At 54.0% G+C, this 14,624-nt stretch overlaps 1 protein-coding gene across 2 annotated transcripts in view; it reads left to right on the top strand.

Moving 5' to 3' along the window:
* Positions 1 to 14,624, top strand: part of CORO7 (coronin 7) — a 58,100-nt gene that overhangs the window by 15,333 nt on the left and 28,143 nt on the right. Inside the window, exons 7-9 of one of the 2 annotated variants that reach the window (XM_036827615.1) lie at positions 7,937 to 7,987; positions 13,502 to 13,588; positions 14,034 to 14,116. In XM_036827615.1, the coding sequence (XP_036683510.1) occupies positions 7,937 to 7,987; positions 13,502 to 13,588; positions 14,034 to 14,116 (221 nt within the window). Of the gene's footprint in view, positions 1 to 7,936; positions 7,988 to 12,506; positions 12,751 to 13,501; positions 13,589 to 14,033; positions 14,117 to 14,624 lie in introns of those variants that run through there. The other variant, XM_036827616.1, reaches the window with a different exon arrangement.

Raw genomic sequence — 14,624 nt, 5'->3', positions numbered from 1 at the left:
TTGGGTCCAGGGACTGCTTGCAGACGCCTTGTGGAGCTACGCGGGAGCTGTCCCTGTTGAGGCAAGGGGGCTGGGCCCTGTCCGCATGCTGACCAGTCACTGGACGTGCGCATGGCTGTGGGCAGCAGTGCCAGGAGGGGTGACAGCTGCGAGCCCTCAGCACCCAGGGACGGAGGGCCTCACCACAAACCCTGCAGCCACGGCAGTCCCCAGGGTGCCATCCCTGGGGACAGCTTTCCCAGGATCTGGCTGCAACCTTCCGAGAACCCTGGGCCGCTGGTCTCATCCTCTCCCTCCCCACCACCCAGCTGGGCTCCTGAACTCTGGACTGCCCCCCTGCTGGTTACAGGGGGCTTCTCTGCTGTTGGGGTCCAGCCCCACGTCCCCAGGGGTCTGAGCCCCATTTACCATCAAAATTGGGCCCGAAGTGGGGCGGGTGGAGAAGGAAGAGCCACCCAGTCACAGAGCACCCTGTCCCCATTGTGTCCTGGGACGGCGACTCAGCTCCTCGCCTGCTGGTGTCTTGGGGGGAGGGATTAGTGGAGCAGGCCATGTCTGAGTCTGGTGGAAACTCTGTGCCTTCTCCACCCAGAGCCCAAAGGCGCAGGGACGAGAAGCATAGATTTCCCAAGTGGGTTGGCTGGAGTGGTGCCCAGGGGAGGCCCCCCAGCTCCCATCCCAGTTCCTAGACCTGGTTACCTGTGGGGACTCAGGGCCTCACGATACTGTTGATGTGGGTGCGGCATCCTGGGGGAGGACGCTGTCCTTGAAGGGTGTCACATGTCAGCGAGTGCCGGGCATCACCGCAGTCCTGTGTCCACTGCCCCTTCCTTTGCTGTAAAGGGAGCCTCAGGATCCTGAACGGGTTCGTCAAAAGCTGCAAGCCCTTGGGGAGTGGTGAAGGAGGGGGGCTGCCCCTGTGACTGCAGTCCAGGTGGAGGTGCCCGTGGGTTTGTTCTGAGAGTGTGGGGGGAGCCCGTGAGGGGCCCACCCTCAGCAGGAGAGAGCCCGAGCCCCTCTTGACCAGTGCGCGGCAACATTCTTCTCATCAGAGCCTCCCTGGTCTCCACACTGGGCTCCCCCCCAACCCCACGGGGAAAACCTCCCTGGCCACCTGGTTATGACTCCCGTCCTGCCTTGGAGCAGTTCTACCTGCAGGCCTCCTGGTGCCCCTGCAGGGTGAGGGGCTGGCCCAGCCCAGTGAAGCCCCTTCCGGCTCCCCTCCCAGCTCCTGCGGCCGAGGGGAGGAGCAGGTGGCCGCTAGGGGGCGCGCTGGCCCCACAGATGGCTGGGCTTGGCCAGCTGGGCCCCCACTCCACCGGGAGTGTGCCTGTGAGCCCAGAGCCTCAGCAGCCCCAGTGCCACCCCTGCTGCCCGGCCCTGCAGGCCCCACCAGCGCCAATGCAGCCCCCAGTGCCCAGTCTGAAGCCTGGTCTGGACCTCCTGTTGGAATTCTGCACTCGATGGCCCAGCTGCCTTTAGGGAGGTGCCCAGGTCCGAAGACCGTGCCTCCGACCTGTGAGAAGTGTTGCCATCACCCTCACCCCACCCTGGGCTCGGGGGTTTGCCCAGGTCACAGAGCACATCAGTGGTGGATTTGGCGTCCTAACCCTGCCTGTCTGGTCTCCACAGGGGTGGGAGTGGCCCTTGCTGCCAGGAGGCCTTCTCTCTTGCCTGTCATCTGTCGAGATCCAATGTTGCTCACTGCTTGACCCATCTTCTGTCTGTCTTGTGCTGCCCTGTCTCTGTTCTCAGTCTCTGGTTCTTTCACTGTCCCTTGCTGTCTTTTCTGTGTCTATAGTTGTCTCTGTTCTCTGTCTTTCTGTGTCTCTGTTCTTCTCTGACCCTCCATCTTTCCCCATCCTCTCTCTGCCTCTCACTGTTCTTTCTGCCTGTCTCCATCCTGTGTCCCTTACTGGCCTTGTCTGTCTGATTGCTGTCTGTCTCTAAGCAGCCTCCTCCCGACCGAGGCTGTGGAGTGGACGGTGCCTCAGAACTGACCACTGGATTGTGCCTGGTGCCCACCTGGCACGTAGCAAGTGCTCAGTAAACTGCAGCTGGAAGGAGAACCCTGGGACCCTGCCCGTGAAGGCCCGTGAAGGAAGGCCTGGCTTTCGAGGCCTCTGCAGGCTGACCCCTCCCTTGTCCAGCTGTGTGCTTGCCTGCTGCCCCCCACTCCTGCCATTCACTCTCCCTTTATGACCTCGTCTTCCCTCCACATCTCGTGTCAGCGAGCTCCTGTCTCCACATCTTTGCTCGTACTCTTCCTCCTCCCTTGAATGCCTTTCCCTTCCCAGTACAAGCTCCACTTGTCCTCTGGGCTCAAGCAGGTCCAGGTTCCTCCCCAGAGTTACCTGTGACCACCTCTGGGTTGCAGGCACCAGCACTCGGCAGGGACTGTCTGCTCTGTCTGAATCCCAAGCACCTAGGCAGGGCCAGGCAGACAGGGCCAGGAGTCCCCATATTCCCCTCCCCACTCCATCTTGCATTGGTGAGTTGCGTTTGTTATAGTTAAACCAATGTTGCTACAGTAACTAAAGCCCACAATCTACATTAGGGTTCGCTCTTCCATTTTTTTTTTGTTTTTAAACAAACTTGGTCTTTCTTTTTTTAAAAGAAAAAATTTATTTCTTTATTTGGCTGTCCTGGGTCTTGGTTGCGGCACGTGGGATCTTCGCTGCCGCTTGCAGGATCTTCGTTGCGGCATGCAGGATCTTTAGTTGCGGCATGCGAACTCTTAGTTGCGGCATGTGGGATCTAGTTCCCCAACGAGGGATCGAACCTGGGCCCCCTGCATTGGGAGCATGGAGTCTTAGCCACTGGACCACCAGGGAAGTCCCCAGGGTTCACTCTTGATGTGCTTTCTATGGGTTCCCACAAATGCATGACGTCATGTATCCATCATTACAGCATCACACAAGACAGTTTCACTGCCCTAAAAAAGTGCCCTGTGCTTCACCCGTTCATCCCTGCCTTCCTCTTCCCAAACCCCTGGCAACCACTGATCTTTTTGTTGTCTCTGTAAGATTTGCCTTCTCCTGGATGTCGAGTGTCATATAGTTGGAATCATAGAATATGTAGCCTTTCCAGATTGGCTTCTTTTACTTAGTAATATGCATTTATAGGTCTTCCATATCTTTTTGTGGACTGATAACTATTTTTTTTAAATTTTGGTATAAAAAACACATAAAATTTGCCATCTTAACCATTTTAAATATACAGTTCTAATATTAAGTATATTTACATTGTTGTGAAACAGATCTCCAGAACTGAAACTCTACACCCACTGAGCAACTTCTCTTTGGCCCCTACCCCAGCCTCTTGTAATCATTTTACTTTCCATATCTATGAATTTGACTACTTTAAATACCTCATATAAATGGAATCATACATTATTTGTCCTTCTGTAAGTGGTTTATTTCATTTAGCATAATGTCCTTAAGGTTCATTCATACTGTAGCATGTGACAGGGTTTCCTTTTTCAGACTGAAAAATATTTCATTGAATGTGTATACCATGTTTTGTTTTGTTTTTTGGCTGTGTTGGGTCTTTGTTGCTGTGCGCTGGCTTTCTCTAGTTGCAGCGAGCAGGGGCTACTCTTTGTTGCGGTGTATGGGCTTCTCATTGTGGTGGCTTTTCTTGTTGCGGAGCACGGGCTTCAGTAGTTGCAGCATGCAGGCTCAGTAGTTGTAGCACACGGGCCCTAGAGCGTGTGGGCTTCACTAGTTGTGGCTCTTGGGCTCTAGAGTGCAGGCTCAGTAGTTGTGGCGCACGGGCTTAGTTGCTCCGTGGCATGTGGGATCTTCCTGGATCAGGGATCGAACCCGTGTCCCCTGCATTGGCAGGCGGATTCTTAACCACTGTACCACCAGGGAAGTCCCATGTTTTGTTTATCCATTCATCTGTCATTGGACAGTTGGGTTGCCTCTGTGTCTTGGCTATCGTGAATAATGCTGCTGCGAACATGGGTGTGCAAATATTTCTTTGTGACCCTGTTTTCAGTTCTTTTGGGTTTATACCCAGAATTGCTGGATCATATGATAATTCTATTTTTAATTTTTTTTTTTCTTAAAAAACCATCTTAATATGGTTTTTAAAGGCACAGGCTTTTTTTTTAAATTTTTTTAAAAGATTTATTGATTGATTGATTACTATGTTGGGTCTTCGTTTCTGTGCTAGGGCTTTCTCTAGTTGCGGCAAGCGGGGGCCACTCTTCATCGCGGTGCACGGGCCTCTCACTATCGCGGCCTCTCTTGTTGTGGAGCACAGGCTCCAGATGCGCAGGCTCAGTAGTTGTGGCTCACGGGCCTAGTTGCTCCGCGGCATGTGGGATCTTCCCAGACCAGGGCTCGAACCCGTGTCCCCTGCATTGGCAGGCAGATTCTCAACCACTGCGCCACCAGGGAAGCCCCTATTTTTAATTTTTTGAGGAACTGCTAGACTGTTTTCCATAGCATCTGTACCATTTTATGTTCCCACCAACATGCACAAGGATTCCAACTTTCCACATCCTCACCAACACTTGTTATATTCTAGATTTTTTAATAGTAGCCATTCTGTCGGGTGTGAGGTGATATCTTTCTATAATTTTCATTTGCATTTTTCTGAGGATTAGTGATGTTAAACATCTTTTCACATGCTTGTTGGCCATTTGTGTATCTATGGGAAAATGTCTATTCAAGTTCTTTGCTCATTTTTAGTTGGTTTATTTGATTTTTCATTTTTGAGTAATATGAGTTCTTTATATGCTCTGGATATTTATTCCTTATAAGATAGATGATGTGAAAATATATTCTCCCATGCTATAGGTTGTCTTCTTACTCTGTTGTGTCCTTGGATAAACAAAAGTTAAGTTTTAACGTAGTCTCATTTGTCTATTTTTGCTTTTCTCTGTGCTTTGCTATCGTATTTAAGAAATCATTACCGGGCTTCCCTGGTGGCACAGTGGTTAAGAATCCTCCTGCCAATGCAGGGGACACGGGTTCGAGCACTGGTCTGGAAGATCCCACATGCCACAGAGCAGCTAAGCCCGTGTGCCACAACTACTGAGCCTGTGCTCCAGAGCCTGCGAGCCACAACTCCTGAAGCCTGGGCGCCTGGAGCCCGTGCTCTGCAACAAGAGAAGCCACCACAATGAGAAACCCACGCACCACAACTAACTAGAGAATGCCTGTGCACAGCAACAAAGACCCAACGCAGCCAAAAATAAATAAATAAAATAAATAAATTAAAAAAAAAAAAAGAAAGAAATCATTACCAAATTCAAAGTCATGAAGTTTTTCCCCTATGTTTTCTTCTTGGAGTTTTATGGTTTGGGGTCTGAGCTATTTATTTTTTTATCGCTGAACAATATTCCATTGTATGAATGTACCACAGTTTATTTATTCATTCACTTATTGAGGAACTTCTTGGCTGCTTCCAGTTTTTTGCAACTATGATAAAACTGCTATAAACATTTATGTGGCTATAAGTTTTTAACTTATTTGGGTAAATACTTAGGATATTAGGTAAATACAGTTGCTGGATCATGTAGTAAGAGTTTTGTTTTGTTTTTTTTTAAAGCTTTGTAAGAAACTGCCAAACCTGTATTCTAAAAGTGGCCTTAATCATTTTGCATTCCCACCAGAAGTGTGAATGAGAGTTCCTGTTGCTCCACATCCTCACCAGCATTTGGTGTTGTCAGTTTTTTGAAATTTAGCCATTCTAGTAGGTTTGTAGTGGTAGCTTATTGTTGTTTTAATTTACAGTTCCTTAATGAGATACAGTGTTAAGCATCTTTTCATGTTTTCATTTTTCATCTGTGTATCTTTTTTGGTGAGGTGTCCATTCTGGTCTCTTGCCTATTTTTTAATTTTTTTTTTTTTAGTTTTAAGTGTTCTTTGTGTTTTTTGGATATAAGTTCTTTCTCAGATATGTGCTTTGCAAATGTTTTCTCCCAGTCTGTGGCATGTCTTTTTATTTTCTTAACAGTGTCTTTTGCAGACCAGTAGTTTATAATTTTAATGAAGTCCAATTTATCAGTTTTTTCTTTCATAGGTCACACTTTTGGTATTGTATCTAATAGGTCATTGCCAAACCCAAGGTCACCTAGGTTTTCTCATATGCTATCTTCTAGAGGTTTTATAATAAAGGTTTGTGTTTTTATGTTTAAGACTATGATCCATTTTTAGTTGATTTTTGTGAAAGATGTAAAGTCTATGTCTAGATTCATTTCTTTGCATGTGGATGCCCAGTTGTTCCAGCACCATTTGTTGAAAAGACTGTCTTTGCTCCATTGTATTGCCTTTGCTCCCTTGTCGAAGATCAGCTGGCTGTAGTTAAGGGGGTCTCTCTCTGGGCTGTCTGTTCTGTTCCATTGATCTATTTGTTTATCCTTGTGCAGATCCACACCGTCCTGATTACAGTAGCTTTAGAATATAGCCGGGAAGCAGCAGTCCTCCACCTTTGTTCTTCTCCTTTACTTTGTGTTGACCATTCTGAGTCTTTTGCCTCTCCACATAAGTTTCATAATCAGTTTGTCGATATTCACAAAACTTGTTGGGATGTTCATTGGGATTGTATTGAATCTATAAGTCAAGTTGGGAAGAACTGATATCTTGACAATATTGAGTATTCCTAACTGTGAACATGGAATATCTCTCCATTTGTTTGGTTCTGTGATTTCTTTCAGCAGTTTTGTAGTATTCCTCATGTAGATCTTATACGTATTTTGTTAGTTTTTTTTTTTTTTTTTTTTTTGGCTGTGCCGTGTGGCATGTGGGGTCTTAAGTTCCCTGACCAGGGATTGAACCTGCGCCCCCTGCAGTGGAAGCATGGAGTCTTAACTACTGGACCACCAGGGAAGTCCCATTTTGTTAGATTCCTAGCTAAGTATTTCAGTTTTGGGGGGTGCTGATGTAAATGGTATTGTGTTTTTAATTTCAAATTCCAATTGTTCATTGCTGGTTGATTGTTTTTTGAAATAAGAAAATATGAATCTGTGCTGATCGGAAAAAAGTGGAGCCGTGCTAAGATATAAAAAGGAAAAGCTGATCACCCCTCACCTGCCTCACCCCTGGTGCCAGCATTAAAACACGGCCCGTGCCTGTCAAGACCTTTCTCCTTACTCAGCAGACTTGCAAAACATACAGGAATGTGGTCAGACAAATGGAGTTTTTTACTTTTACCACAGTAGAATCACACCACACTGCGTAACTCTGCATCTTCCTTTTTGCAGTTAACAATTTATCATGGCCAAGCCTGTAAATAGTCAACGGATACAGATTCTGCCTCCTCTCCCCCAGTTCTTTATGTATGTACATTTGTGTACACTTTCACACTCACACATGCAGAGAGATTATTCCACAGAAAGAAAGCTGTTTATATAAGGTATGGGTATTTTGTTTTGGTTTTTTTTTTTTTTTTTTTTTTCATCTGTTCCCATCCCCACCCTGAACCAGTAAACTGCGTGCTGAGTGATGGATGGATGTGCAAGCTTGCCGTCCTGGTTAGACGCCAAGTTAAGTGTAGAAATGATGTTGTCCTGTGAGCTCCTCTAGGCTGGGCTGAGCACAGGGCCGGACACACGTATAGCAGCTGGTAACCTAGAGTTTGGTTCTGGTCCTCAGTTTCTCCATCTGTGAAGGGGTCATGGTGATAGCGCGGCTTCATAACGTGGTTGGAAAGATAGGGTGAGATCATGCGTGTCACATAGTAGGTGCTCAGGAAATGTGAACTCTTGTCACAGTCTTTGTTGTGGGTGACTGGGGCTGGAAAGGGGACCTGCCCCCTGCTGTGAGAAGGAGGAACTGGGCTGGGGAGGGGTTGCCTGGTGTCTGATGCTCAACCTGTGTACTGGGTGTGGGACCATCAGAGCCTAGGGATGGGGGAGATAGGCCCCCCTCCCAGAGGACCTCCCCGGCCTAATTGTGCTGTTTTCTCCTCTCTGCTTTTCCAGGACAAGCAGTTGCGCATCTTCGACCCCAGAGCCAAGCCCGAGGCCTCCCAGGTGAGTTGTGTGGGCAGCGGAGCTGGATTGAGGCCCCAGCGGCTCCAGCAGACGCGGGCAAGGGCAGCTCAGCCTCTGGCACACAGATTCTGCCACGCCCCGTGCCCCTGGCCGAGGCTTGGCGGGTACGCGGGGGTCACCTGGGAGGTGGCTCGAGGCTCTTTCTGGGAATCGTGTTCTGGGTCTTGGGAGGATCCAGCTTTGATCACAGGGTGGGGGCAGCCAGGCCGCCCACAGGCCTTCGGCGGAAGCATCCTGTGGCTTCAAGAAGCTAATTTGAGATTCCAACTTCCTCTCCTTTGAAACCCTCATCCCTACCCACCTTTCCTGGTACGGTCAGCGGAGGCCAGCCACAGAGGAGCCAAGAAGACCCAGCCCCCACCCTCTGCACCCCTCCAGGCCCTGGTGCTGGGGGCCTGCCTGATCTGTGGGCCCCGGGCGCTGAGCGGGTTCGGTTTGTGTCTGGCTGTGCATGGGTGCATGTGGTCCTTCGAGTTCCAAACGAGGAGGCCAGGCGATGGGTTCATGCTGCAGGCATTGAGCCACTGGGGACTCGTTCATTCATTTGAGAACAACTTCGTGCCAGGCACAGAATGTTCTGTGGTGAACGAGACAGACACGGACAATTGCTGGGGGGCTCCGCTTGCTGGAGTGATTTAGTGCTTCCCTGAGGAGCTGGCTTGGGGCTGAGGCCTGAGTGCTGCCGTGGACGGCCTGGGGCGGGCTGAGCTTGTCCTAGGAGCCTGAGTCAGGGGCTTGTCACCTGTGCTTTGGGAGCCATTAGGGTTATAAGCCAACAATGAAATGAGCGGATTTACATTTTTAAAAATTATTCTAGAAGCTGAGGAGCCTTCTTTCCTGAGGAAGGTGCAGTTCAGGGTTCTGCTGCTAGCTCGTGTGCAGAGCTCCCCAGCAAGGCCCCAGGCCCAGCAGAGATGCCTCATCTCCATTTCTAGGACTTGTTCCCCACCCGGGGTCAAGGGTAATCCACCAGTCTAAACCCAAGCAGCAGTAGCGCACACAGACACACACACACAGACACACACAGACACACACACACACACAGACACACACACACACAGACACAGACACACACACACACACACACTCCCCTTCATACAGCCAACTGCAGCTCTTTCCCAGGGCAGTGCAGTCAGCTCCACCTCTGACTGGCCGAAGACCAAGAGGAGGCCCCATCCTGGCAGGTGAACCAAGCCCAGCAGAAGTGGCTTTAGCTCCACCCTGGCCCTGCTTCCTCGAGGCTGGGTCTTGGTTCCTTGGTCTCGTCGCCCCTTGGCTGTGGTGGAGCTGTGTGAGCCTCAGGGCAGCGTGAGCAGTGGGCCTCACTGTAGCTTTCTGTGCTAAATAACCTTTAGTCTTTGCCTGGAAAGGGGCCCCAGGCTCAGCTCGAGGAGGGACACTGAGGCCCTCTCCCCGCAGCTTTCTCAGGTCACCCTCTCCTCCCCAGGGTCCAGGCCACAGCGCCCGGCACCTCCATTCCTGCCCCAGCTGGGCAGTGCCTCTGGCCAGCTCATCCAGCTGAACCCTTTCCTCCTTTCTCTCCTCCTCCTCCAGCAACGGGGGGCAGTCATGGTGCTGAGGTAGAGATGCAGTGGCTGCCGTCCAAGGGCTCCAAGTTCAGAGAAGAGGGAGGGAGCCCCTCTGAAGGGGGTTTCTGGGCCGAGGAGACCCGGGAAGAGCGTGGGTGGCTCCCACCCGCTCCTGGCTCCTGGGACCGTGCCTGTGCTTGGCCGCTTGTGCGGGGGCAGCAGGACCTGGAATGCTGCCCTCTGCCTGGCCCTGCCCCCCACTTCCGCCAGGGCATCTGGCCCACACCTGGCTTCTATTAAGAAAACTGCTGCTGGCAGCCAGGGTCGGTGTGAGCCGAGGGGCCAGCTCAGGGGAGACGCCTTCTGGGAGTGCCTTCTCCTGAGATCCTCCTTCCCCAGTGGAGGGGGTACTCGTGGGGGTTGGGGAAGAAGGCACTGCCCTCCCTCCAGCTTCTGCCCTCCCTGCCCCACTGGCTGTCTCCATGGCCTGGAGGATGGGCAGGGAGGCCTGGGGAGTTCTCCCTCCACTGTCTTTTTTGGGCCCTGCCTCTGGAGACTGGAGCTTGGAGCAGGGGATGCTTGGGCGGCTCCCTCCTGTTCATACCCTCTGCTTTGTTTTTAGGTTGCATTTATGACGGGTTATTATGTCCCAGGCTCTTGGCACGCATAACCTCCTTCCACTCTCCTGACCGTCCTGTAAAGTCAGTCCTTTGGTCATTTTTTCCCCAGGGTTACACAGCTGAGTGGCAGAGTCAGGTTCGGTCCATCTGACTCTGGAGCCCCAGCCCTCTCCTGCCCCTTCACTGTGCCAGAGCCCCAGTGGGGGTGGCCGAGGCCCTGAAGCCATGGCCGTGCCAGGGAAGTAGAAGCCACAGCTGAGGGGGTACCCAGGGCTGGTGAGCTTCGACAGGCTGGTCCAGGGCAGGAGGGGGCCAGAGAACCTCTGGTGTGGACAGGCGGAACTGCTCCTTCCGACCACCCCCTGTGTCAGGCAGGCCTGGGGGGCCAGCATCTGCAGCCCAGGACTGAGCCTGGCTGAGGAGGGGTGTGGGTGAATGATGGGGGTCTTACCACCGGAGAAGGTCCCCTCACCCTAGGAAGGAGCCCAGGGCCGCTCTTCCAGTCGCCCTGCCCCACACAGGAAGCGTTGCTGTGGCGACAGAGAGGGGGATTTGGCTTTACTGCAGCTGGAATGCTGGGTATGCGCCTGCTCCTGGCGCCCCTGTACTGGGCAGGCGCGGCCTGGCCTCAGCCCCTCCTGTTCTCTCCTTGGGGCCAGGTGTGGGGGAGACATGGGGGTACCGAGGGGCTTCTCCACGAGCAGGACACCTAGCTGCCTGTAAGAGGGAAACCCCAAGGCCTGGCCTGCAGGCTCGGGATCACCATCAGCGGCTTCCTACGACAGGGCTCAGGTTTGGGTGGCAGGGTGCCTAGGTCCCAAATGCAGCCTCCCCTCTACCCCAGGAGAATGAGAATCCGGGGATTTGGCGGGAGGGCTCCTCCTCCCCGAGTCCCACTGAGGTCAGCAAAGAACTTGCCATTTTTGAAACTGAAAGTCACTCCAGTGATCTGGGGATAGAGGATTGGGGAGGGGGTCCTTGGCCTTCCCTCCAAGTTGCTGGGGCTTCCTCTGGCCCCGGGACAGACTGAGCTAGGTGTGCCCATGGTGGGTGCACTGGGCTCAGCCTAAGCTCTGACCTCGTCTCCACTTCCTGGGTGCCGTGTCCTCTGAGACCCGAGGCGAGAGTGGAGAGCTGTGGGGCGAGCAGGACTCGCCAGCCCACAATGCCCTGACCAGCGCTGCCTGGTTCCCCCAGTGTGAGCTCGTCCAGGGAGGATTGCTGGAGACCCAAGGTGCCTGGGGGCAGCTAGCATCTTGGGCTCCTCCTGGTCTGGGCTCTGCTGCCTTCTGGCTGTGCCTGTCTCCTCGCCTGTCCTCCATCTGCTCCTCTTGTGCAGACAGAGAACAGTAACGGTTGGTGCAGGTGGCTGTCCTGCTGGGTGACTTGGGGCAGATGGCTTCCTCTCTCTGGGCCTCTGGTTTCTCTGTGTGTGAAGTAGGAAGGTGGAGACACGGGCCAAGGAATGTTCCATCCAAACCTGTGCCTCTGGATGAAAAACGCTCCCTCGCTGTCCACAGGCCCCGTAGACCCTGCACCGCCTCCTCCTCTCCCCCGACCCTGCTGCCAGCTGTGCCGGCCTCTTCGCTCTCCGAGACCCTGACTCTTGACAGATGCTGGTCCCCACCGCTGGCTCACACCTGCCAATCCTTCACATCTTAAGTGTTACCTTAAATCCACTGCCCTCAATTATACTCTATTGTACCCTGTTACCATGCTTCTAAAAAATGCACATTGATGTGTGCCGGACACAAGCCTGAGCGCATCACCCTCCACAGTGGGTCCGTCATGGTGTTCTTTGTGTGGGTCAGGACACTGAGGCACATCCTGGGACGAGGCTGTTGGCGGCTTGGCTTTCACCCAGCCAGTCTGACTCCAAAGCTTGCACCCCTAACCCCCCACTTACAGCAACTCGCTGACATAGTTATTTCTGTTTGGTTCACATCTGCCTTTCAACTTGCACGTTCTATGAGTTTGCATACCCTTTCTGTTTTGTTGACCATGTCCCCAGTGCCTAGTGTCATGTGCAGCTCAAATATTCATATTATGAAAGAACAAGTGAGTGAGCAGCCCTGCTTCACCCAGGACGTGACCGTCCATCTGAGATGTGTCTGGCCCCACCGCCAGCTCCCAGCACAGTACCTGGCCAGGAGGAGGCGTGCACGACTATTGAATGAATGAATGGTGTGCTAATGTGGTGCGAGCCGTCTGGTGCTCCTTATGTGGGATGTTTGCACACCGATGAGAGGGCGAGAGCCCATGTGACACTTCTGATTGACCCTGGGGTGTTGGTGGCGGAGCTGACCCTTGCCCTGACCCCACAGCCCCTCTTGCGTAAAGAGAGGGATGTTGGGCCCAAGTTCTCAGGCTCCAGCCCTGACTTCCTGTGCCGACGACTACAGCCGGGTGGGAAGGAAGCAGTGAGAAAAGCCCCTTGAACGACACGGAGCCGTTTCCGATGGTCTCCCACGCTGGGGTCGGCTTCCGCGGGCTGGGGAGGGGGCGCAGGGCCAGCTCCTCACAGCCGCCTGCCTCCCTCATTCATTCCCAAGGAGATCGTGGGAAGCTGGGAGGAAGCTGGCCACAGTTTGGGGTGAGCTAATTTTGGTAACAGGGTCTTTGGTCTCAGGCTCCAGGGGCCAGGGTGACTGGGAGGGAGCTGTTTGCATTTCCTCTGGCCCCCTCAGCTCCCCACTGCTTGGGCCCGGGGGACAGGGCCGCCTGCGGTTTGAACTCGTCTCTCCTCCCTGGGGCCCAGGAAACCTTCCTTCTGGCAGCTCCAGCACCACGGGAGGGCCAAGAGGGGCACTCTTCTGCCCTCTCCAGGGACTGTTCCCCATGCTTGGCACCAGGCCCTCTCCCCAGCCCCCTGGCAGCGTCAAGAGGCAGCAGTAATACTAGTAATCCCTCGATTTGCACGGCGCTTTGTGGCCGGCCTGTTCCTATCACATGTGGTCTCAGTTGATCCTCGCGACAGTCCTGGGAAGTAGGCAGCCCAGGCCACGAGCAAGGACAATGAAGTTCCGAGAGCGCGCTGGGGTCCTCAGAGCCCGAGGATGGTGACCAGCAGCCAAGTGCCTCCCCCCGGACACCTGCAGAGGCAAGGACGTGCCGCCGTCCTGAGCCCCATCGCCGCGGCAAGAGGGGCCTGGCCATGAGCAGAGCAGCCCGACAGGCCCCTTACAAGGAGGGAGACTGAGCCCAAGCTTGGTGGCCAAGTAGGCCCTCTGGGTGCAGAGCTGGCCCCAGCTGGCCCCTCCTGCCCTCTGGAGGGCTCTCAGGTGGGTGGCCCCCCTGAGGAGGCCCCCAAGGCTCAACTCAGTGCCATCTTTTTCCTCCTCCAGAGCACGTGGGCCCATGAGAACAACAGGGATGGCCGGCTGGTGTGGACAGGCACCCAGGAGCACCTTGTGTCCACTGGCTTCAACAAGGTAGGGCTCCTCCCAGAGGAGTAGGGCATCCACACCAAGAGGGCGGGGACGAGGCCCACTGGGAGGCGGGGGCTGCGGCCAGCTCCAGACCCATCCATATACGGCCCTGTGTGCAGCCGGGTCTCAGAGCCCCAGGGGACCAACGGCTGCTGAAAACTGGCAGATTCCATCTGCAATAGCTAAGCCTGACCCTGGGAACTGCGGTGGGCCCCCCCAGGGACCAGAGTCCACAGAGGGAACCGCCCCTTGTCCCTTGTCACCTAAGGGTTCTTAAAGGGGCAGGACATGAAAACCCAAACTCTCCCTCCCTGGCATGACTCACCGCCCCACCCCCCACCCCCCGAATGCTCTGCTCTGGGGCAAGTGCTCCTGTGCCAGGCTGTGTCCTTAGTCCCTGGGTTCCGGGCTGGGCCCCTCTGAGTCCCTCTGTGCCCCCTCCCTGCAGATGCGTGAGCGTGAAGTGAAGCTCTGGGACACCCGGCTCTTTTCCAGCGCCTGCACCTCCCTCACCCTGGACACCTCTCCCAGGTAGGAGTGGCTGGCGTGCTGGGATGGCTGGGGGCGTTGAGGACCCAGTGATGTCTGTAAGTGCACGCTGCTGGTTGTGGGGCAGGCTTCTGCCCGGGGGCTCGTGCTGGTGTGTTTTGGCATTTGGGGAGGGGATTGTGACTCAGCGGTGCGGGGACAGAGGGTCTGGGGATGCGCCTGATTTTGCTGTGAGTGTTCTGGTGGAGCCGAAGACTGAAGAAACTGAGGCTCCGATCATGAGGTGGCCGCGGGGTGACGTGGGGTCAGGTGGGCTGGCAGGTCTGGAGGCTCCAGTGCAGGACGGAGGCAGGCCTTGGACCTGCAGTTTCTGTGAGACCTCAGCCCTGACCGCATGCTTGTCACTGGTGGTCCTGGGCGGGTTGGGGGGTGCAGGCAGCCTGGAGGTGCAAGTGCACCTCGTCCTTCCACCCTCCTGGAATCGTGTGCAAGAGGGTTTATGGTGGTGCCCCATGGGGTCCTGGCCCAGCCAGCTCTGTGCAGGGACAAC

Source organism: Balaenoptera musculus, chromosome 15 (assembly GCF_009873245.2).
Source record: "Balaenoptera musculus isolate JJ_BM4_2016_0621 chromosome 15, mBalMus1.pri.v3, whole genome shotgun sequence".
Taxonomy (NCBI): domain Eukaryota; kingdom Metazoa; phylum Chordata; class Mammalia; order Artiodactyla; family Balaenopteridae; genus Balaenoptera; species Balaenoptera musculus.
This window is presented reverse-complemented; position numbering and strand designations above follow the sequence as displayed.